The 25,938-nt window shown below is 38.3% G+C and overlaps 1 protein-coding gene across 38 annotated transcripts in view; it reads right to left on the bottom strand.

The window, feature by feature from the left end:
• SOX6 (SRY-box transcription factor 6) overlaps positions 1–25,938 on the bottom strand; it is a 473,353-nt gene that overhangs the window by 213,355 nt on the left and 234,060 nt on the right. For all 38 annotated transcript variants that reach the window (XM_075065133.1, XM_075065127.1, XM_032799217.2 and 35 more), the window contains one exon: positions 8,137–8,226. In XM_075065133.1, coding sequence (XP_074921234.1) covers positions 8,137–8,226 — 90 coding nt within the window. The remainder of the gene's footprint in view (positions 1–8,136; positions 8,227–25,938) is intronic.

The following is a 25,938-nucleotide window of genomic DNA, read 5'->3' as shown; positions in this document are numbered from 1 at the left end:
TAAGCTTAAATAATTCCTCTCCCTCCCTAATGTTAATCCCCCTGACATATTTATATAGAGCAAGCATATCCCCCCGGAGTCTTCTTTTGGCTAGGCTAAACAAACCAAGCTCTTTGAGTCTCCTTTCATAAGGCAGGTTTTCCATTCCTCAGATCATTCTAGTAGCCCGTCTCTGAACCTGTTCCAGTTTGAATTCATCCTTCTTAAACTGGGTGGCATTGAAGTCTTAACACATATCCTTGGCCCCACCCCAGCACAGTATAGCATGTCATTGGGCTGGTACGTCACGTGGAGCCCTACCGACTTGAATGGGGCTCCATATGGGCACAGTAGCCACACTTCATACTGCACGCATGGGGCCTACGTTTGTATCCCACCAACGTAAAATCCCACATGTTGTATCCCACATTGTTGCACTGTGTACTCCAACACCATTGTATGTACGTAAATACACTGACTTATTTATAAAATGTGTGAGTCAATCTAGATGTGTATAATTTGATTTACATGAAAGGTTTATTACAATGTAATCTGTAGTTGTAAAGTCTTAAGAAATATACATATTAATAGACTTGACATTTTAATATTAGAAGCTGGTGTGATTGTGATAAGAGCTACTGAAACATGATTCCATGCCTTAATGGCCATAGTAGCAAAAATGTGAGAATTTTCTCTGTTGCAAATTATGTCCCCCAGTCTTGCAAAGCAGTATGGATACACTTAACACTATGCACTGTAAGCAGTGCCACTGATGTCAATGGAACTATCCAGAGTGTGTAGCTAAACAGGTGTATAATTAATTGCAGGATAAGGACCATCATGTATCAACAAAAATTAAGGTATTGCATGAGAATATATGGATTTACACCAATTTAAGAGAGAGATCAGAATCAACACATTTGGCCTTACTAATTATAAAAGTGTATCTTAACTATATATGTATATATAAAAAAGATAAAACAGGACATCGTAAATGCAACTATTGTGCACTATACTCTTTATTTTGGAGTCAATTTACCTTCTTTACCAAGCATACCCAGAATAAAGACTATCTAAGGGGTAAATTTTGGATATACTTGTGAAATAGTACAACATTTACATAATGCTAAGGTATAATTTATTTTATAACATCAGTTTAGATCCAGAAAGGCAGTTACTGTGACACACTATGCAAAATGACTATGTCTAAAGAAGTGGTAAAATCAAAAATATACTTAAGATTTAGATTGGTACAAGATAACGTTAAACATTATTTCATTGGGTCACTGTAATAAATCTATTACCAGAAAACTTTACAGCCTGTGGTATATTTCTAATCAGGACCAGTTACTAATTTAAGGTGTTTTGGAGAGGTTGTTGGGGAGGAGGAAGGGATGTTTTCATTGATTTCCCTAATTGGAACCAACTGATCTCTTTTCCTGTGTATTGATTTTTTAAATCCTAGCAGTTAACATAGATTCTAATGTATCATAACACTTCAGACCTTAATCATAGAGTGGGTTTTTCGCTTGTAGCTTTTGTTTGAGTTTTAATTACGAAGACCTTGTGTCTCCAACCCTGAGCTGGGTTTTTAATTGCTAGTATGTATATCATGCAGACTTCAAAAGAAATAAAAGATGTTTATAATAGAGAGCACAAAGGGGAGCTTTGAAATGTCTACAGCCGTACAAAGTGGCATAATTAAAAACCTATGGGTGCTTCTGTGATATAAGATGTTAATGTCTTTATATATATATATAATATATATATATAATATATATATATATATATAATATATATATATATATATATTTATAAAGCCAGCTGCTGTAAACTCTTATTGTTTGCAAAAGAGGATTTTATACAATAATAATTGAGAAATAATTACTACAAACCCAGGACAAACTGTAAAGTAGGGTAACATGATACTATCAGGAGCCTTATTTTACACAAAATGATCCTCTACACTCTGTGTGGTGTAACCCAAGCCCCTGAAAATTTATCTCTGTTTCTATATTTCAGCATTGTTTTATCAACTGCACTAAAAGAGAAAAGAGATTTTGTATTAAATGCATGCAAATAGCAATTATCCTACCTGTTACTGAAAAGAACCTAACCTATTATACTTGTAACCGCATCGTATTCATAATGTTCACACAGACTCATTCACGAAGAGCTGGCTCTAAGCCTAGTCCATAAATCTGTAATTGATAATCACAAAATGCTAACTGTTGCGCCTCACTGTTCTCTTCCACCAGCTAATATACACAGAAAATGTAGCGTTTTCCAGCTATTCAATGAAGAACACCAGTCACCTATATGAAGAAGCTCTAACAATAAAATCAGTGTATCTAATACTGAGAAAATGAGTGAAGTGGGTTTGTGTTATTAAACTTAAAGTCTCCATTGGAAACAGGGACATGCCTCCCTCTTATCCAACCATTTTCAGACCATTTTTATTAATAAGTGCTATGTGGAACAACAGCTTTAGACTTATATTTGGAAGTCAATAAGGCTCCAACTGTAACTTATTTAACAGAGCAGGGGTCGGCGACCTTTCAGAAGTGGTGTGCCGAGTCTTCATTTATTCACTCTAATTTAAGGTTTCGCGTGTCAGTAACACATTTTAACGTTTTTAGAAGGTCTCTTTCTATAAGTCTACAATATATAACTAAACTATTGTTGTATGTAAAGTAAATAAGGTTTTTTAAATGTTTAAGAAGCTTCGTTTAAAATGCAGAGCCCCCCGGACCAATGGTCAGGACCCGTGCAGTGTGAGTGCCACTGAAAATCAGCTTGCATGCCGCCTTCGGCACGCGTGCCATAGGTTGCCTACCCCTGTAATGAGTATAGGATATAAAAGGGCTACATATAAGCAAGAGAAACATACAATGCAAATAGACTTCAGTATTGGATAAAACTACGAGCATCAGTCACTGTCCATCCTAAAAATAGAGTATACTGTACAAAGCTCAGCATGTGACATTTAAGTCACAATGCCTATAAATATAAATAGTTCAGGTTATAAATGCTGGCAATGGAAGCCATAGCACAAATCTGTAACAGTTAACCCAGGAGTCACTCATATATAAGATTGCTAGAACAATTCTGACTCTTTTGCAATAATGTCATTGCTTAAGTAACTTAAAGATCGATCTTTATTTGATCTTCAAAGACCCTGCATGCTGAAAAAGACCATTGCAGGCTATTTCAATAGACAACTGCATGATGCATGTAAGACTATTCCAGAGATTTATGTTTGGAACAGAAACAGAAAACTTAAAACAGACCCTTTATAGTGATAAATGATGCTACTCTGCCTAGTTGTGGTCAGTAAAGAAAAACTAGAAACCTAAGCAACAATAAAGCATACATTGGGGGTTGGATCCCTTGCATCCAAACCTCCGTAAACTAAGAGCTGAATCCGAATCCACATTGTTTATTCAAGACATCTGCATATACAGCTTGGGCTGTTGGACATGCAATTTGCACATGCAAATATGAGGGGTTTTTTTCCCCCCAGGTAAGCAGATCATTTTGCTCAGCTCATCTGTTTCATGGGACCTTTTAAAATCTGCCCTGCGTGTTTCAGTTATAAACATATCAAATGATCATGACGACTTATTTAACCACGACTAAGTAGCTACAAAATATTCTGCCAAATGCTCCTCTCAGCTGTACTCATGCAACCCCACTGAAATCAATGGGATTGTTCTCCTGGAACTCAGAGGAGAATTTGGCCCTTTATCAATAACTGAAATTCTAATAAAAAAAGCTGTAGACTAAGTGGTTTCACACATCAAGTACGGTATACAGGAGTAACTGGGAACATGAACAATTCCACTTATGAGAAATAAAAAATATGTCACTGTATGTTACCTAGACAGGATGCTTTGCATTCTGTTAACAAATGGATGTAGTTTCTAATCAGACCTTGATTTAAAAAAAAACACAATTATAATTAATTATAAGTATATAAAAGTAAGGCAAAAACCACAATTTTATTTATTTTGTCTCTATCACACAATTATTTTTCTTCTCTTTTATCATCTGTGTGTTTCACAAACATGCACAGAAAGAGTTTGTGCTATTAATACAAAAAGCTTTAATGCATTTTTGAGGTGGGGGGAAGGGTGTGCCCTGCCTAACTGAAGCTCCTTCCCACAGGCTCTGAGTGGAAGGGCACTTGTGCAGACACAGAGGGAGAGTATGCGCTCAGGTTAGCCTTAACAAGAACAACGCCTTCTATCTAAAGTAAACAACTCCCAGTAACAGTCAGTGCAAAGAGCTGCTCCTCACTGGACCACACCTCTGCGTCTGATAATCAAGATTTTTTTTGTTAATGACCTAAAATGGTTTTGTTTTTTTTTTACTGCATCGCCTCATGTTGAACTCTCAGTAATAGAAAAGAAGGAAGCAGCTGCATAAAAGCCAAAAATATTAACCACTTAAAACGCCCTGACTTAGAATTAATTGCAACCAAGCACAGGGGTAAGTTTTCAAAAGTAGTTCTTAGCAGTAGCAACCACCCGACCTGAAATCCCTTCAGCCCTGGGAAAATGAACCCCGTGATCATGGAAATCTAGAGCTCTGAACCTTCCAAAAACAACGTTAAAGTATGCTTGGTTGATTACAGGTGGATTTGAAATCATCTTTAGACTACCTCACTTCCTTTATTTACTTCTTACGCTCTCATTTTCCAGCCGTATTTCACACTCCCCCATGCCTAGAATGTCTTCTTTATCCCCAATTCACCTGGTCCCCACTCTCTTCATTCAGTATCCTCTCAGAACACACTTCTTAAGGCCCACAAATGCTAATCCATGTTAATACGCCATTATGACTCCAAGCTACATATTTTTTAAGAAAGCTATATGTTACCACCTTGGAGACAGCGGAATGGGCACTGGACTGGGAATCAACAGATCTGAGTTCTAGTTCCAGCTCTGCCACTGACCTATTTTGGGGCAAGACACTGCCTCTTTCTGTGCCTCAGTTTCCCCTTCTGTGTAATGGTGATGATTACTGCATAAATTTCAAATCACTACAGAATTCTCACCATTTTACTGCTGTACTCTTCTGGGTATCTCTGTGCATTCTCATTGAAATTTTACCTGTCTCTTTGGGAAAAGGGAGTATGTTTCAAACGCAATTACGGTAGCAAGAATTTAGATGTGCGACTCCCAATAGCCTGAATGGATGTCAGCTGACAACAGCAAGAAACACGGCAGAGGAAAGGACCACCAAAGAAAAGTCATCTGTGGTTAGACCAAGGAGCACTAAGGAGTTACTAAGGGTTAGAGCAAGACCCTTGGGTTCTATCCCCGACTCTGCTATCGACTCACTATTTGACTTTGGGCACATCACTTCATCTTTCATTACTATGGTTTACTCACTAATACTAAAGTTTCCCTTCCTCACAGTGGTCTTAAGAGGCTTTATTAATGTTTGTAAACCATTTAGTGATCACTAGAGAAAAGGCTCTATTAAAGTGCAATCAACCTGTGATGACAGAAGCAGTTCACGTCACTCTCCAGAGACTCATCTAGTTAGCAAAGACACAGCAGTCGGCTGGCTTCTGAGAAGTAATGTCTACCTCACCTCATCAGAGGGAAGTTTGAAATGATGCAGAGCCTCTGAAGGAAGAGCGAAAAGAGTAGTATACCAAAGCACCCTGCCACCAAGCACAGCCAGCCCAGGGATTAATTGGCACTGCAGAGAGAATAAAATCTGGTTCCCTAGATTAAGGGCTCACTATTCTGGAGGGGTATCATTCTCTAACAAACACTTCTGGCCAACTCAGGGCCTCAGTGGGAGAGAAGAACAAAGTTTCAGTGGGAGGGGGGCACATTGCTAAATCTCAGTTCACATCACTCAAAATTTCTTTCTTGCTTTTACCTTTGGCTATGCTCACCCCACAGGATAAAACATGTAATAATCTAAAATTCTCCTTGAGGAAGAAATAAAACACTAAGGACTTAATTCTCATTTATATTAAGGCCACTTTACACCATTTGGGCAGCAAAAAGGGGCCCCAAACTGGATATCACTTACATCTACAGTTTTATAATGGTTACACAACCAGTTAACCAGAGGGCCAAAGCAAAAACTGAGAACTACAAGAATGAGGCAGAAAACGACTCTCTGGGTATGTCTTCACTGCAAAGTTAACTTGGGCAAATGGCACCCAGGTCTGAGCAGCAAGAGGAGTCATTCTGCAAAGCCATACCCAGGTTACTGGGTCCTCACTGGTGCTGACACGCCTGTGTGTGTCACCACATTGTGGAAGAACTTCTCTGTCTTGCTGGGCACATGGGCAGGTGAGAAGGTATCAGCACTCAAATGGTTTCACTTGCATTTTCACTGCAAAGCGGATGGGTTATCAATCCAAGTGAAAGCCTCTCTTGCGTTTTAGCTTACAGTCCTAGACAAGCCAGCTATGCTGCGATGAAAGCACTACCAAACTCAGGGAGCATGTGGGTGGACAGAACAAAGTTTGAGCACAGTACCTGAGTAAGAGCCTATGTTAACTCTTCAGTGAAAACAGGCTTCATAAGAAGTCAAACTTTAAATGTCTCAACCAGAAACTGAATGACACTCGGAAGTACATCAAAAGACTTCACATGCCAAAAAAACCACCAAGGTAAAATAATGAGGAATATGTTATCCATCATTGCCAGAGACCCAAGTGTTTTAATTCTGATTTACTATTGGCATTCAAGAAGCTTCTATTTAGAGATTTGGGTAGTCGTATTGCGCAATTAATGTCCAAGTCTTTCCATGTTATCAGCCGACAACATGGTTTTAAATAGATTAGCATTTCGAATTACCAGTTTTTGCTGCCTTTTGTTTATTGCAAGCAGGCATAGTATATTTTGGTAAAACTGTGTATTTTATTGCAGTTATCAATACTTCCCTACCTAATACATTGCAGTGTCATAACTATACAGGAGAAATCTAATCAAAGGAAACGTATAAAAACGATTAGGTTTTGACATGGTATCAGCTGACAGAACTGATTATAAATTTATTAAAAAGGGCCAACCTTCATCTTGTTTATATCTATTGTGAACGCAACATATTTCAGGACCTTTTCCAGGTGGAAATGCAAAATCACAAGCATTCATTTTCTTCAGACAGTCTTTCTTTTTGTTTTAACATTAGCAAGGACATTGTTAATATGACAAACAAATCCTTTGTTCCTATATATTTACAGTGGTCATTTAATAAGACCATAGCAATCAACAGAAATAAATCTGTTCAATACATCGCATAAATGGTGTATAGCTAACTCACAGTGGAAAGAAAAGTTCTCTTTCCAATTTGCTATCCAGATAATAACAGCCTGAATTCTCTTCCAACAGGAAAACCCATGGAAGAATAGGGAGAGAAACACCTTAAGGATCCTGTCACTGAATTAGATCCTAGCACTGATTAAACCCCAGGTGCCACAAATTTTCTGGGACCTGCTGGAACCACAGGCTATACACGTGGCAAAACTCCGATCAACTTCAATGGTGCTAGGATTTCACCCAGGATCTCTCTTTCAACTCCAAGGATGATTCAATTGTAAAAAAACTAGCATGCTTCAAATTGGACATTTGAAGCACAGGGTTAAAAAAAAAATAAACAAAATGTGACATCCCACCACAATCGATAAGAGTACCTCACATACTACCTATGCAAAGATACATTATTTGGGAATCACTCCTAACCCACAGCCTTTTTCTTTTGGTATCCGGAGATTGACATATTTAACTGATATAAGAGAACTAATATAATACATTTAAAATTTGTAATAAAATGGAACTGAGAAGGAAATATTCTTAATCCTGCTTGTAACTAAGTTTTAAACATAAAAAAGTCTTTGTTTTTCAAACATATTTGTCATTCTAAATAAGTAGGTTGAGTTGGTTGGAAAGAGTTCCAAAGAAAAACAATGTTAATTTATTCATTTTATTTCCATTATATACTTGAAACACTACAGAGAACAGAATAGAACACCTGAACTTTGCATCATTCCATGCTCATAGTCCTATTAAAGTCAGTGGGAGTTTTGAATGTGGATCAATGACTGGTTCATGCATTAAATGCACATTTTATTCTGTTCAGTGACTAAAATATTATGTCCATGTTTAAATATTTAATATATTATACCTTTAATTTCTCCAAGGAGTTCACTTGTATTTAGTCTTTCCATTTTCTCTTTCCAGTCTTTAGAAAGTAGTTTTTCCATGCAAGATGAGTCTATTAAAAAGGAAAAAAAAAATACTTAATACAACTTTATAGATTAGGAAGCGTCTCTCTAAAACCATCCTACCTGATCTGTCTGAACCAGATTTTCAAAGGGGAATGAACTTGAGGCCAAATGGTCTTTCATCTACCTCAGTGTAAACCCTGTGTAACTCCATTGAGGTTAATGGAGTTACTATGGATTTACAGGGATCTAAATGAGAGCAGAACTTGGTTCAGAATATATGCATGCCAATTTACATAGACAGATGCGTGCCAATTTACATAGATAGACTGCCACTCCATGTACAAATTTTATCTTTTGCATTTGAAAATGATTGCACATTCAAAAATATAGCTGAAGATTTAGATTTTGGAAATTTGGCTCACTGTGTTCATGACAAACACATATTTTTACTTATGTCAATGCAAAAGTTATTCCTATAATGTCTTCATGGAATTCACAAAAGAATTCTACATTTCTTACGTTCACAGTATCAGCATTTTTTCCCAGTAAGCTATGCAACAATTACAAGATTGGCATTTAAATTCTGAAGGTCATATTGCAGTCCAAGCTTTGAGCCCAATCCAGCAGGCCTTATTAAGGCAAAACTCTCACTGAAGTTACTGCACTGAAGATGTAGTGAGAATCTGGTCTCAACAAGTCCTGCGGGATCAGACCTTATTTTCGTTGAAAAAATTAACACAGAGCATAACATAATCCTCAGTTAAATCAAAAGCTCTTTTTAAGTAACTTACTAGAACTTACAGAATTTAACCTTCCAAAAATAAATTTTAAAAGGTGATTTTAAGACAAGGAATGGGTAACTCATATCACTGGTGTCACAATCTGGAGTCTTCTTCCTTTAACAACATCTATTCAAGGTTTATAAACACTCAGTGAGAGAACTTTATATATCGCTGAATATTTCCCTCTCCCCTTCTCTGTTTATAATGGCAATGGAATCTCCATTAAACTTTGTGGGGTCTATTCTCAACAGTGCATATGATTAACTTCCACTACAATTATAGGGCCTAGACCCAAGAAGCACTTGGCCCCAATTCAAAAAGGTATTTAAGCATCTAAGTAGTCCCACTGACTTAAATGAAGCTACTTAAATGCTTCAAGTTAGACACTTGTTAAGCATCTCAATAAATCGGTACCTTAGTACCTCATGGGAGTGCTCAGCACTCTTAGTTCCCACTGCATTCAATGGGAAATGAGTGGGCTTAGCAACTCAACACCTGTAAACTCACAGACATTAAGGTGAGAAGGGACCATCATGATCATCTAGACTGATCTGCCTATTGCATGCCACAGAACTTCCCCCATTCACTCCTGTGATAGACTCATAACCTCTGGTTGAGTTACTGAAGTCCTCAAATCATGATTTAAAGACTTCAAGTTACAGATCCACTATTTACAATAGTTTATACTAATTTAAACCTACAAGTAATCTGTGCCCCATGCTGCAGAGGAACACAAAAAAACCCAGGGTCTCTGCCAATCTGATGTAGAGGAAAATTCCTTCCCAACCCCAAATATGGTGATCAGTTGGACCCTGAGCATGTAGGAAGACCCACCAGCAAGACACCTGGTAAAGAATTATCTGTAGTAACCCAGAGCCCTCCACATCTAGTGTCCCATCACCAACTATTGGGGATATTTACTAATAGCACTCATAGATCAGCTACATGCCATTTTAGTCAGTCTCATCATACCATCTCCTCCATAAACTTATCAAGCTCAGTCTTGAAGCTAGCTAGGGGTTTTTTTTGCCCCCACTGCTCCCCTTGGAAGACTGTTCCAGACCTCCACGCCTCTGATGGTTAGAAACCTTCATCTAATTTCAAGCCTAAACTTGTTGAGGGCCAGTTTATATCCATTTGTTCTTATATCCACATTGGCACGTAACTTAAATAAATCTTCTCCCTCCCTGGCATTTATCCCTCTGATGTATTTATAAAGAGCAATCTTATCTCCCCTCAGCCTTCATTGGGTTAGGCTAAACAAAACAAAATATTTGAGTCTCCTCTCATAAGATAGGTTTTCCATTCCTCTGATCATCTTAGTAACCCTTCTCTGAACCTGTTACAGTTTGAATTAATCTTCCTTAAACATGAGAGACCAGACTTGAACACAGTATTCCAGATGAGGTCTCACCAGTGCCTTGTATAATGGTACTAACACTTCCCTGTCTCTGCTGGAAATACCTCGCCTGAGGCATTCTAGGACTTCGTTATCCTTTTTAACAACAGCACCACATTGGTGGCTCATAGTCATCCTGTCATCAACTGATACACTTAGGTCTTTCCCCTCCTCTGTCACTTCCAGTTGATACATCCCTAGCTTATAGCAAAAATTCTTGTTGCTAGTCCCTAAATGCATGACCTTGCACTTTGTACTATTACATTTCATCCCATTTCTATTATTCCAGTTTACAAGGTCATACAGATCATTGTATGATATTCTGGTCTTCCTCTGTATGGATAATTCCTCCCAACTTTGTGTCATCTGCAAATTTTATTAGCACACTCTCACTTTCTGTGCCAAGGTGAGTAACAAAAATGTTAAATAAGATTGGTCCCAAGACCGATCCTTGAGGAACTCCACTAGTAACCTCCCTCCAGCTGACCATTCACCTTTCAGTATGACCCTTTGTAGTCTCCCCTTTAACCAGTTCCTTATCCACCTTTCAGTTCTCATATTAATCCCCATCTTCTCCAATTTAACTAACAACTTCTCATGTGGAACTGTATCAAGTGCCTCACTGAAATCTAGGTAGCTTAAATCTACTGCATTTCATTTGTGTAAAAAATTAGTTATCTTCTCAAAGAAGGAGATCAGGTTGGTCTGGCACAATCTACCTTCTGTAAAACCACGTTGTATTTTATCCCATTTACCATTCACCTCTATGTCCTTAATTACTTTCTCTTTCAAAATTTGTTCTTATTATCTCTCAGTATCAGGCCAATAATTGATATTTTATTGATAGAGGTTGTTTTAGGCATAAACAGTGCTTTACAAACACATAATAAGGTGCCAATTTCTCACCATATTTACACTAATTCAATCCCACTGATTTACCAAGAGTTATTTTAAATGAAGGCAGAATTTGACTCAAGGTCTCTTCCATGAATTACTTGCAAATTAAAGGCCAAATCCTGTCTCACATTACCATGCAGGCGGTCCTGCTGGGAGTACTCACACGAGTAAGAAGAGCAGGATTTGCACCTACCTTACAACATAGGGGATAACACTGTGTTCCAACACAAAGGGGATGGTCATAGAGGAGATCAGCATTGGAAGGAATCACAAGAGAGGAGTGTTTTATGGAGAGGGTTAAAGGAGGAAAAGAAGGTAATCTGTCTGATGAATTTTTTAAGATGCAGAAGTGTTTCATGCTAACATGCATATTAACTTTCCATATGTGAAAAAAGCAGTTTCATGTAAACCAAATTACAACCATCAAAAGATCAAGGTTTTAATTGCAACATGTTTATGCCATGCAAGCCTCCTTCAAAAGACAACATAGCTTGGTAATATTTTTGAAATAGTATTTAGGTAGAAACGCCAATTTATTTACTAATTATCTCTTTCCATAAAAGACACAATTTAAGAAGCTTTACATTGCAGCAGACACTGTTAAAATACTTGTTATACAATAAAACAAATTATTCAATTTTAACAATTACAAACATCCATTACTTTTATGAGTTTTGGCCTAGTAATAGAAATATCAACAAATAATGACCAATTACCAATAGAACATTATAATTTGTCCTTTTTTGTGATATCATCAGTTTAAAAAGATGTCTCTCTGTTGCTCTCCTGTCAAAATTTCAGGCCTTCATCCATGCAAAAGAAGAGCCTTTTAACTTTATTTTGATGTTTAATGTAGGTTATGAGCGTTAATGACTTTTAACCAGGATGCTTTCTCTCAATTGATACAAAACCACTACAGCAACAAAAGCTTAGGACGCAACAAATAACAGAATCAAGAGAAAATTAAATAATGTCATGACAGCTGAGAAGAAATTAACTCTTGAAGTATGTAGTTGTGCAAACACATGTATGAATATATACTAGCATAGAAACATATTTCTCAAGAATTCCATAGAGTATGAAGATGAATAAAAGAAGTGTCAGTGTGTATTCCCCTCTCTCTTAATATAATCATGTTAATAGCTGTAGTTTTCTTTTTCTATATAAATGATTGAAAAATATTTGCAAGGAAGTATTTCTTTAAAATATGTTAGATTGCACAGGTATTGCATTTCTCCTTACTGAACTTCTATCCAAACAGCTCATAATTATTTGCTATTACATTTTGTTCTTGGGCAGACTCACAAAGGTTAGGAAAATACAACGGGTGACTTTTAAGAACCGTGAACATATATTGTAATTACAGCTGCTTCTTTTTTTTAATTCCAGAAGGTTTTCAACTGGTGGGGGTCGGTTTGCATAATTCTTAATTAAAATTATCATAATATGTTCACCTATCTTACTGGAGATACCTGAAATTGGACATTCACCTATATGGAAGGGATAACAAGCAGCTTACAATGAAAAATATGTTCCTCCCTGAGCCCTTGTACACATATGCTCACGCACACAGCCTGAAAAGGATCTATGGTGAGGAGATGCATTTTTTCCTTTAGTACTGAAAGTCAATTTCCCTCCATACATATAAAATCTTCAAAGTTGCCTTCCTACATAGGGGAAATTTCTTCAATATTAATAATCCATTTTCTGGCTTAGTTCATTATAGAAATAGGGATGAACCAGAATACCGGATTCCAAATTCCACTGACGTTGTGGAAGTCTGGACCCAAAGCTGGAGGGCAAAACTATCTGGAGAGTAAGTTGAATCAAGGGCTCAGCTCAAAAGCATCCTAAAGCCTGGGGAATCTGGACATCTGTGAAGTTTAGGGATGTTTCAGTTCAGGACTATCTATTATAAACTAAGCAAGGAAAGTGAATACTCTTGATAAATGTTCACCTTTGGATTTTGAATTTGTGGAATGGTCCCAGCTCTAGTTTATAAACTAAGCACATTTTCTACTGGTTTATACCCCATGCTAACTCATCCATGCCAATAGAGTTACACAGGATGTAATTCAGTACAGAATGGGATACAGTAAGTCAGTAGAGTACAGAATATTACTCCACGTATTTTATGCTGTTAGACACCCTAGGAGAACTTTTCTTCCCAAGACAAGAGAAAATGTGTTAGCTATAAATTGGAGTTTGGATGATCTATCAAAACCTGATTTGTTCTAAATTCTGATGTTTACTGCATAATCCCCACCCCTCAATATTTCTTTTAGTAATGTTAATTTTGCAATGGGAGTAGAAGTACTGCAGGATTCTCCCTCAATGTGGTAACTTATAATGGTGGATGAGAAAAGATTGTTAGAAGATAAACAAGCTGAACAAACAAATTTAAAGTGAGCCCTAGATAGAAGATGAAAAGGATCTCTCCATGAACACAAAGAATTGGTGAAAACAATTAACATTTGTCCACTGGCTAATCAATCAGCCATGGAATGGATGGAATCCAGCACTCTGTTGCAAGATGGGTGATGAAGAACGGGTGCTAACTATCACAGCCAAGCTCTGAAGTTCTTCTGACTAAATGAAAGTCATCTTCTTCCCATCAAGAATAACTTTTGCATTCTCTCTCTATTTTATTCCAGTCTCACAACCTTGAACAAGCAAGTAACCAAAACTATATCTTGCATGAATACAGTATGACCTTACAATGGCCTGTGTCCATCCACATAGTTTCAGATTGTTTTTAATTTACTGAAGTAGCCTTTCATTACTTCCTTTGAAATATAAATATGAAGAAAGCATTCATGCCATGTGTGTTTTTGTTTTTTACGGTAAAGTCATACATAAAAGAAAGCCTAAATGTGAGAGTGTAGCAGCAAAACTTCAAAGCCCTGACTGTCAGACATTATTTCAAATCAGCTTTGACTTTTTGAGATTTAATAAAACACTATAGTATACGGTGGCATATTTACAGCATCCATATCAATGATCAACTGAACTGTCTTACTCTTGCTACCTTGCAGTGCCTTGTTGTTTTTTTTTATAATAAGCTTCTTTCAAAACATGTTGTAACAATGCTGTGAGCTGATAATTATTACTGATATGAGTTCTAAAACATGACTTGTTTGCATACAATTCTTTTTGAATATATACATTACATTGTGACAGAAGACAAAAGCACATTGATTTATTAATAATGATTGCAAATGCACTGTAAATTCATAAACAATGAATGGAAATGTATACAGAAATGTAATTCAATCAAAGGTACATGTGACATATTTTTCTAAGTGCATCGAAAATATATTAGAACTCAAGGAAATGTTGGAAAAGCTTGGGGGGAAATATCAGACCATACCTAGCACAAGAGCAAATACTGTATTTCAAAGGATGATATAACTCTCAGTAGATTGTCGAACTTCCCATCAGTGTTTCAGAATAAGAGTGCTGTATAATTAAGAGCACGACAATTCCCATCCTATGCTTTATAGTAATGTTACAATGTACATTATAATACAATGAGATTTCACTGAACATAATATATATTCATTATGTTTTAGCAAGCTCTGGGAATGTCCTAAAATATGAAACTTTTTCCATCTTCACTGTGCAGCGCATACTCCCTAAGCCATTGCTATTATACCTATTCATTTGTTTCCAATTCCAGAATAAGAGATGACAGCATTGATTGGATCAGGCTAAGTCAAATGGGTTTGGAGGCCTCAGACAAGTTAAGGTTACATGAGAGAAACAGTCTATAGGGAATTATCCCATTCAATATATCTGTTAAAGGAAAAATTCTTTTTTCCAAAATCCAAACTACTGGTAAACAAGAGTAATAGTGGCTCCCTCTTCTTCTGTTTGTTAACTTCACTTGGACTATGTCTATACTTAGGGTATGGCTACACTTGCAGCTGTACAGTGCTGCTGAGAGAGAGGTCTCCCAGCGGTGCAGGTACTCCATCTCCCCGTGGGGATTAGCTTACAGAGCTGGGAGCCGCGCTCCCAGCGCTGGGGCAATGTTTACACTGGCACTTTCCAGCGCTGTAACTTGCTGCGCTCAGGGAGGTGTTTTTTCACACCCCTGAGCAAGAAAGTTGCAGCGCTGTAAAGCATCATTGTAGCCAAGGCCTTAAACTGCTAGAGCAGCATAGCTGCAGTGTGGTGGCACTTGGGTGTAAACACTCACTATAGCACCAGGAGGAGTTCTCCTGTCAGTATAATTAAACCACTTTCCCAAGAGGCAGAAGCTAGGTCAACAAAAGAATTCTTCCATTGACTTAGCACTGTCTACAGCTGGGGTCAGGTCGGCTTAGCCACATCACTCAGGGATGTGAATGTTTCATACCCCTGAAAAATGCAGCTGGGTCAACCTCGCTATTTAGTGTAGACCTGGCCTGAGAATGTCTTGATTTATTATGTGACAATAGGATTTCACTAGTTCCATGATGATCTACTAATGATTTGACACCAAAACAACAACAATGAAAACAAAAACAACCCATTATGCATCTGAAAGAGGAAGATTTGCTTTGGTATTTCACATCAAGGAGAAAAAAATAGTTAGAAAAAGCAATTCAGAAACTGTAAGAATTTTTCAGTAAAATGCAAGATTTCATTTAAAAAAAAGATCATTCAGATGTTGGTCTAGTTAGTGTATATTGGGTGCTACTGACTTTTATACTACTACCAATGGCATTATTAGATTCAGCTAAAGAAATCTGTTATTCAGAAAATGAAGCACATTTTACTATCGAGTGATCAGACTTAATTTGTGTGTGTAGCCTGGTATCACCTTTCACGGACAGATCCATCTTCAGGTGTAAGAGAACAGCTTTGCCCTCTAGATTTCCTTGAGATAAAGAACCACTTAGCATAGCTCTATACCATTATGATCATAGTCTTCATTCTTGGTAATATGTATATTAAAATTAAATGCAAACTGTAACATTTCAGTGTCCAGCAAGATGAATTTCATTTACTTTGAAAGAATTAGCTTTTATAATCTTATACCAATTCAAACTGAAATGAAGAACTTCACATTTAAAGTCATGACTTGATAAATAAAAAATATAATTTAACCATAACTAACAAACATAAGTGTTGGATGATGCTGTCTATTCTTTTATAATGCAAGGATGTAAAGTTTGTGTAATGTTACTAAAATAGATTCTTTGATGCCATATTACTCATTTTCTTCTTTCAAATACAAATCACCCTTTTCATTTTCAATAAACTTTAACTAAAAGAAAAAAGGAGGGTAACAATACAGAACTAATCAAAAATCAGCCTGAAAGCTCAACATTGAAAGTTACAATGTAGTGTCACTGCCTCCTGTTCATAAGTAGCTTGGTTTCAATCTTCCTGTCACCAGTAAGTTAGGTCAAGTGAATCTCATCTCATCCTTCTCAATTTCCATATTTCCATCCTAGAGTAATTAATTTTCATGGTATAACAGAAAATTTAAAAATAAGACGTGAGATATTTTGTTAGCCAATGCACTTCTTTGACTAGCATTTCAAGATTTTGTTGATTTACTATCCCCTCAACAGCCAATTTGAAGGTGAATGCTACAACCACCAGCCATGTACACATAAATATGATAGTAATTGAAAAGCATATTACTTAAGAATTAGAAAAATTAACAAGAGAGAAAGGTATGCTTACTACAGATGGTTATTATTTCATCCCTAGGCTTTCTACCTCACTCTGCCACTGCTCTGCTATGTGATCCCAGCCAGCTCACTTCACCTTCCTGTGCTTTAACTTTCCTTCCCACCCTTTTGTTTCTTCTGACTATGTACACTCTGACATCTCAGGGGCTGAAACTACATCTCGTTATACCTATGTCTGTACTTGGAGCTGGGAGTGTGATTCCTAGCATGCAGAGACATACTCACTCTAGCTCTGCCTGAGCAAGTGCGCTAAAAAATAGCAGCATAGCTGGGGTAGCCTGGGTGGTGGCTACAGCTACTTGGCCCGAGTACATATTCACCTGAACTTCCTAGGCACTTACTCAGGCAGCTAGCCCATGCTGCTGACTCTGCTACCCCTGCAATGCTATTTTTAGCATATCTGCTCAAGCAGAGCTAGCCTGGTATGGCGAGGTGAGCTAGAAATCACACCACTCAGCTCAAATGTGGATGTAGCCTGTGTGTTTGTAGAGTGCTTAATATAATGAGGCCCCAATCTGGGATGGGATTGGTAGGTATTACTGTAATACAAACAACAACAATTGATGCCTAATGTAAACACACATTTGTAATCTCAATGATAATGGAACAGTAGTTCCTAGTAGAAATTCTTGCCTAATAGCAATAATGTAAATCCAATTACTACCTCAAAAGCAGTTTTCTTTAGGACAGGGACCAAATGAATCTGCCAACTGCTACATATTTGGTCATGGGGACAAGATTTCCACAAAATGATTAAATTAGAACTGAGAAATTGGTTCAATAAAAGATATTACCTCACCCACCTTGTCTCTCTAATATCCTGGGACCAACATGGCTACAAACTACACTACAAACAAAATTAGAACTGTAAGAGTTTGGAGTGCTCTCTTAAATTTAATTTAAACTCCCCAAGTGCACTAAAAATAATTAGGCCTTAAAATGTGCTGGTTTTACCCTGAACTCTCACACACTCCCTGACTGGTCTAGCTCTCATGCAAACATTGGTGTACAAACACTGGTAGTTTCCAGGCTTGCTTTCTAAAATGAGCCTAATGGAAAAACAGCAGAAAGTTTGCAGAATGTACCAATCCAGCCTAGAACGGCTTGTTTCAATAGAGTTCAAATCTCTGGTGAACGGCTTGATGCAAACCCCTACATACAAAGAAAACTGTACATTGCTTGTACCACCCACCCCCACCTAAAGACAAGCTCAAGATACAATTCTGACCTTTATTTTTTTATTTATTAAAAAGCAAAACCTTTAACCCTGCAAATGTTTTTGTTCTCCTAAAATAACTCATACAATGTTATATTCCACACTATTTTTAGAAAAGCAACAAGAGAAAGCATGCTTTTCCCATACAGCAGGGCACTGATATAAACATCAACACAGATGCTCTGTGAGAGAAAGCTGGACTTCTCAGGCACTTGATCATTAAGGAATGCACCAACTGTTTTAGATAATCTCGTGCCAGCTCCAGTTCTGCTCAACACTCCCCTCTGGGAGTGGCCAATCTTGCCCTGCTCCTAATTTTTCATTTTACTCACTCCTCCATCCTTTCCCCTTCTTTCTTTTTTTCCCCTTTTTTCTTTTTTCCAGAACAGAGAGAAAAATGCATTGTGCACCAAGCAATGCAAGACTAAAATCACTTCCCCAAACAGAGTAAAACTTTTAGACAATTAACCCTCCCCTCTTCTTTCAGATAAATTACTAAGTATAAAATGCAATCTGTTTCCTTTGTTTACTCAATATGAACAATTTGTAAATGACTCAAGGATAAAATTCAGAAAATGTTGTGCTAAATTAGAACCATTATAAACATGCTAATGACCGCTCAACTAAAACATGCTGGATCAGTGTGAAGAAATATATTTAGTTCCTGTGAAATCCAGTTGTATTGCCTCAGAACTATTTGGTCATTAAATTGTATATGATTACTCCAGGAAAATGTTAATTCTATGAACACTGCACTAGATGATACACTGTGTATGTCAAAAGGAGCTTTCTGAAATGTCAGTGCAAGTGCTTAGATGCAATGTTTTGGCACATTAGTAGAAGAAAACTATATTTTAAGCCTGTCAAAATTACATATACATTTCATTCTTCTGCTGTAAGTTTCCTTTCCCATTATAGGGTGTACTTTTCTGTTAGATAGGCTTTATTCACTGAAATGTGTATTACTGCATTATTTGCATTACAATGATGGCACACAGTACATTTTGTGTAATCACCTTTTTCCTCAAGTGCATGTACCTCTCGTTTGCTTCCCAAAGGAATATGTAATGTTAGTAAAAGACAGTCTGAGACTTTATACAACGGCAATCAGAGATACTTAGGAAAAGGGAGTACAATTTACTTGCAATTCTTGAGCAGATGATTACATAAACTGACACTTTAAAGGAGTATTATGCGCCTATTTTGCTCTCTCCTACCATATTCCTTATTAGTTAAAGTAAATCAATCAATAGGATTTGTAGCACCTTTTATTTCAAGGGGCGGGAGTGTCTCTTTTGCTAGTGAGCGGGTATCTAAGAATTCAAGTGTGGGCAAAACTTGGTCTTCTTTCATCTCATAGACTCATAGGTCAGAAGGGACCAATATCTCCTTGACTCCAAACTCTTTCCTTGCAGACCTCAGCTATAAGACTAATATTTACTCAAAGCAGAAAGGCAGAATATACTAAGGCAATTTCTCTGCTGGTGTAAACAGGAGCAGCTCCAGTGAAATCAATGGAACTGCACCAATTAACAGCAGCAGAGAATCTGACCTACTGTTTCCCCTAATAATCGCAATAATGCCTTCCCATGAACTGGGATGCTGAAAAGTACAGCTATTGTGAAATTAGAGAAAACAGATATATTTAGCCATATAGTTTGTCACACTGCCAGTGAAGCATTGTTTTCTTGGGAATTTTTGTTTCAGTCTAGCCTTAGATAACTCAAGCAGTGGGGCTTCCACAAATTCCTTTGACTATTCTGTTCCACTCGTGAATCAGAATCACTGTCAACATTTCTCCGGATATTCAGCCTCTCTCAATTTCATTCCATCATTCCTAGTTATACCTTTGCCACTCTAAACAATTCACTTCCATCTGTGGTGTCTACACAGTTCAAAAACTTAGAGGTGGTTATGTCATACCACCCCATCCCATTTTCACCTAAACAAGTAAAACAGATTTAACTCTTTCAATCTTTCCTTGTGAAACACGACTTACATCACATGATCTACAGAGTTGCAGAGCCTTTGTACTACACCTGAACTTCACCAGCATAGGGAGAAGTAGCTTCAGAATGTCTCTCTCAGCCTACACTCTGCTTCATAGAGTACTCAGACAGCAATGTCAGTGAAAAACATCATATTAGAGAAACTGGGTCAGATTCTCTGCTCCGTTAAACCTAGTATAACACGCCAGTGAAAGATTCCCTGTGAACTGGGGAATTCCTTGGTGGTATAAGGCTGGCTCCTATCCCATCCATTCCCTAGGGGTGCATGGCAAGGGAAAAGGGGCATAGTTGGAGTATCCCTGAACTTTGCAGATCTCCAGCTTCAGAACTTGCACCTGTCGACTACTGGCAGCTACTATAAAATATAGTAGACAGGACACCAACACCCTGTGGCCTGGGATTGGGAAAATATGAAAGTGGCTTTAGCCCACCTTTCCCTCTCCAACCTGATCTTGCACTGAGTACAGTTCAGCCAGTCCAGAGACTCTGGGCCATAAAATCTTTAGCACTTTTTCTGGTGATGTCATGAAAAAGTGTTAAAACTGCCACATAATATTTATCCATTTTGATTAAAATAGTTTCATTATTTTGTTTTACATCAAGCAACAATGACTCTACTTCCTCTTCCATTTCTTAAGCTTTTATTATTATTCAGTTAAATTTTGTGTCAGTGGACAATACTAGAGTGATAACACTATAGATAAGTAGTCTACCCTTAGAGTGCTAGCTACTCCATGCTGTCTTAACCCTGTTCTGGAAAGATCCCCCATACCTTCCTTCCTAGACTTTATTCCAATTCAAATCCTTGCCTTTTCTGTTCCAACTACCAACTAGGATGCTAATTAGTGTTAATTCTGTGATGATACTGTAAAGTGGACACTTGCTTATGAGGAAATATACCACTGTTACCAGATAATTTCACGAAGGCCACCAAACTAATGCAGATGGCAATGACTGTGTGGGATATATTAACTAATGATCTAGAACACAGGAGGACAAAACTATGGCCTGCAGGCCATATACGGCCTGCGGGACTGTCCTGCCTGGTGCTGGAGCTCCCAGCCAGGGAAGCTAGCCCCCGGCCCCTCCCCCACTGTCCTCCCTCCCCCCTGTGCCACCAGCGCTCTGGACAATGGGACAGTGAACTCCTGCCATTCAGTGCGGCTGCAAGAGCTGCCGGCCTGCCCCAGTGCTCTAAACTGCATGGTGGCATGGCTGGCTCCGGCAGGCAGCGCGGCTGCCAGTCTTGGTGCTCTGAGGGCATGGTAAGGTGAGGGGGGTTGGATAAGGGGCCGGGGGTCCCAGGGAGCAGTCAGGGGGCAGGATACGGGGTGGGGTACCAGGGCGGTGGTTAGGGGTGGGAGGTCCAGGGGACAAGGAGCAGGGTGGGTTGGATGGGTCTGGGATTCTGAGGCAGTCAGGGGGTGGGAAGTGGGAGAAGGCAGATAGGGGACAGGGGACAGGCTGTTTGGGGAGGCACAGCCTTCCCTACCAGGCCCTCCATACAGTTTTGGAACCCCAATGTGGCCCTCGGGCCAAAAACTTTACCACCCCTGATCTAGAAGGCTATAAGTTCGATTTTCTAATATCTGGTATAGTATTTTATATCCAAGTATCAGGCACACTGTCTTTTACTCTTTTCAGTAGACATTTTGTAAAACGGAAACAAAAAGGTTCTGGGCAGCATAAGTGCTAGAACTAGGGGTGCAGCACCCCCTGGCTTGAAGGGGTTTCCATTATATGAGTTTACAGTTTGGTTCAATGGCTCTGAGCACCCTCTCACAATAAAAATTGTTCCAGCACCCCAGATGGGGAGGTTTGGGGAAAGAAAAAAGTATGTTAAAAAAAGGATGTTAAAGATGGGGGGAAAATGTATGTGGCACAATGATGTTCTTTCTTGCCACCGATTTTGATGAACAGAAAAGTGGTGGCTACTACTAAACTGAATAATGATTCATGGAAACTCTAATAGCTGGCCATCCCAGCAGGTTATTTAGAAGTAAAAAACATGATTCCAAAACCCCATGTATATTTTCCATCCACAAAATCACACTCTTCACATTACCCTGATAAATCACTAACAAAGAATTGTGTAAATAATAATTTGAAGGATTTTTTTAAAAATTCTGTATAAAAAATCCCTAACTCAGTCATATCATAGAATATCCTGAAATTAAAATAATCTCACAGCAAAATGAATTTTTCATGAATAGAACCCAAAAGGGTTTTTTGTATGAAAAATTATAACATGGAAAGAACAAAATAATAAGCCCTTGATGTGAAATTACTTCAAACGAGGATGAGAAGGAATGAAAACAATAGTTAGAATCTCATATTTACCATTTCCCAAGGTCTCCACGGCACACAATGTAGTTCCTTACAGAACACTACAATACTCTGATAGTTATACAACTCCTGTATAGTACTCAAGTTTTCAGTGAAATCTAGAATAAGCAAATCTTTCCTTAACTAATACCAGAGGATGTCTTAAACCAACTTTAATAGAACCTTAAAAGATTTATAAACTTCAAAAACACCAAGCTGCTTGCCATGCTTATATGCACACCAGGAATAGCAAATACTTTACTATAAATCTATGGAGCAAGGAGTTCATAGCTTCTCAGGGCCCTGCATTCCCTTTTCTTGAGTTGTAAATAGCCCTTCTTCTCCTGCAGCTTCCTCAGTCCCAGTAAGAAATGGGCAACTGAGCTCTTGAGAATGGTGTTGAGGCTTGCACTGAGCACTGTACTGCAGATGACTAAGACAAAAAGCCTACATATTACCTTTGAGTTTCTTTGCTTTAGTATAGTTATAATACATTGTAACAAATATTTTAAATATGACACCTGTTTAATACATTCAAGTAAAGGAAAATATACAAGGACTACATTATTCCATCATATATTATCAATATGTTTTACTAAATATATAGCTCTGAAACCAAAAGGCATATGAGGCAGACCCTCAGAAGGTAAATTGTCATAGCTCCACTGAAGTCAACAGGATATACCACACATGTCAAAGTTTAAACTCAGACGATGTCTGCACAACATGAAAACCAACTATCAACTCTCAATGTGTCATGGGAATGCTGGAGCTCTCTAGCAGAGGGTACACATAAGTTAAAATTGAGATGAAATCTATTTTATCCTAAGAGCTCTTGGATGCCTCTCAGTGGCTTAAAACCACAACAGGATTGTCTTAGTGGGGTTTTTCCTCTTGAAGTCATCCATGGAACTCCCTATATTTGGACAGCCACACAATCTTTTTCAACTAATCATTTTTCTAATCGCTGAGCAATTAAGCAGCATTGACCCAAGCCCACTCCTGTATTTACAATGTGCTTAACTTTATACACTGTGAGTTATCACATTGACTTAAATAGAACAAAATGCAGTATATGAAGTTAAGCACATACATAAGTGTGTACAGGTTTGGGGCCTCCAATTCTACTACCAATTCATAGCTACTAAGACTTTTTTAAAAAGCAGTTATTTATGTGCAAGGTGTAACTCACACCACCCTCAGCATGGCTAGGCAGTGGACATGCTGTGACTGCAGCTTATTATCCCCTTCTGTCAACTCTCCACCTGTTCTCTCATATGAGTAGACTGTAAGCTCTGTGGAGCAAGGACTTTTATTATTATATGTGTATGTACAGTGCTTAACACAATGAAACCCTAATCTCTGACTGGAGCCTGTAGATACTTCTGAAATACAAATAATAAATATCACCATCGTCTTGCTTAAATTCTACCCCAAGTCAATGGTGGTTGAAAACTGTTACCATTAAGATTTCGGTGACCTATATTATATAGAATAAACTATTGGACTTTGTTCACTTCATCTTACATAGGTGCCCACATCACACAAACCACTACCTCAGCTAGAGCAAATCTGCCTCTGTGCTGGTGTCCAGATCAGAGAGACCAATGATTAATGGATAATGAGCCCTTATCCACAGAAAAAGGAACAAGAAAGCTTGTATTGCCATGGCCTGTTCTGTGGCAAACAGAAAGAACTTCAGTTCCCAGTGCTGTCAATAAACATGAACACAAAATTCACATCAAATTTTTTTAAGCTGTAAAATTAGATTGTTCAAATCTCCCAAATTCAGAGAGACTTCAGCTCAGCTCTGCTTGTTCCAGAAGAGTAAAAACAATAGAGAGTAAAACTTTATTTTTAGAAACAGTAATTCCTTTAATTTAAGTACCCGAGATCCAGATGCAGTCCAGCTATTGGCTACTTTGAAAGCTTTCCAGTTGATAATAAATAATGTATTTACTTCCTCAGCAATATGTAATTCCCTAATGGGTTTATTATCCTGTAAGCAGTATTGTAAATCTGACCTTTGGTACAAAGACAAAAACTAAAATTTCCTGTTTGCAGAGATAGTTAACAAACCTGCTCAGCGCCTAAGATTAGGTGAAATTACTCATAGATTATGAGCCTGATTTACCATTGACCTGCACCTTGCCTAGGCATTTACGTGAGTTCAAAGTAATTGTGATTTGATGGGTTTTTACACTGATTTTGCACTGGTGTAAACAGGGCCAGCTCCAGGCACCAGCTCAGCAAGTAGGTGCTTGGGATGGCCAAGAGGAAGTGGCGGCACGTCGGGCTCTTCAGCAGCAAGTCCCTCAGTCCCTATTGGAGGGAAAGACCTGCCACCGAAGAATGAAGCAGCACGGTGTAGCTGCCACCAAAGTGCCACCAAATTGTGATTGCAGCTTTTTTTTTTTCTTCCCTACCGCTTACGGTGGCAAAAAGCCTGGAGTTGGACCTGGGTGTAAATGACTACACAATATACAAAGTAACGGAGAATCAAGCCTTAAAAGCATAACTTTCTGCTATTTATCAAACAGCTGGCCATTACAACCACTGAGCTTGCATTATGCTATTCTTGTGATTTTCAAACTGTTATAGGAACTGCCGTAATGGATTAGGCCTTTGGTCCACCTAGTCCAGCATTTTGCCTCTGACAGTGACCACTGCCAGCTGTTTCAGAGGAAGAGTTCCTGCAGTAAGCAGTTATCCCATAACCTTCCTTCAGTGAAAGTTTCCTCCTAACCCCCAATAGTTTAACACTGATTTATGCCCCAGAAGCTTGAGGGTTTATATCCCTTTCCAAGCCCATGTCTGTTTGTTTTTATATTTATTATTATAGCTCTATAAATTCTTGTTAGCCTTATAAACGTCTCTCACAAACATGCTGCTCAAAACTCTCAAGGAAGCACATGGTCATGCACAATGTCAGGGACTTTCATATATAGCCTGAGAGTGCCAGCAGGCTCCCAAGTGTGGCTACAACAAGCACCAAAATCCTTCAAGAATGGGAAATCTCCAAGAACAGAAGCCATTGACAGAACAAGCTTGTGGTGCCATGATCTCACTCTCAACAAGAAAAAGGTGTTAAGGGGTACACAGGATGAGCCTGAGACCACAGGGTCCAGCTGCCATTCAACCAGCGTCAAAACACCAGCATATAGACTTTTTCCCTCTCTGAAGAAGAGGGGAGAAAAGGAGAGCAAGTCTGAACAGTTTGCTTAAAACACAAACCACTGAATGCTATGAAACAGACTCTTTATTGGAAGAGGCACAAAGAGGCTGGAAACTGGACACAAATGGCCTCAGAGAACTCCTCTGTCTGAGGGGAACTCCCTGCTGATGCAAGTGTGCAGGCCTGAATCCTGTGCCAGTCATTCCTTGATGTAGGAGGCATTTCAGGTGCATGACAGAGTGATGGGGCAGTGTAAACCTGCCTGGCTC

This window comes from Chelonoidis abingdonii, chromosome 4, assembly GCF_003597395.2.
Source record: "Chelonoidis abingdonii isolate Lonesome George chromosome 4, CheloAbing_2.0, whole genome shotgun sequence".
In the NCBI taxonomy this organism is placed as follows: domain Eukaryota; kingdom Metazoa; phylum Chordata; order Testudines; family Testudinidae; genus Chelonoidis; species Chelonoidis abingdonii.
Note: the sequence above shows the minus strand (reverse complement) of the source record. Positions and strands in the feature narration are given on the sequence as shown.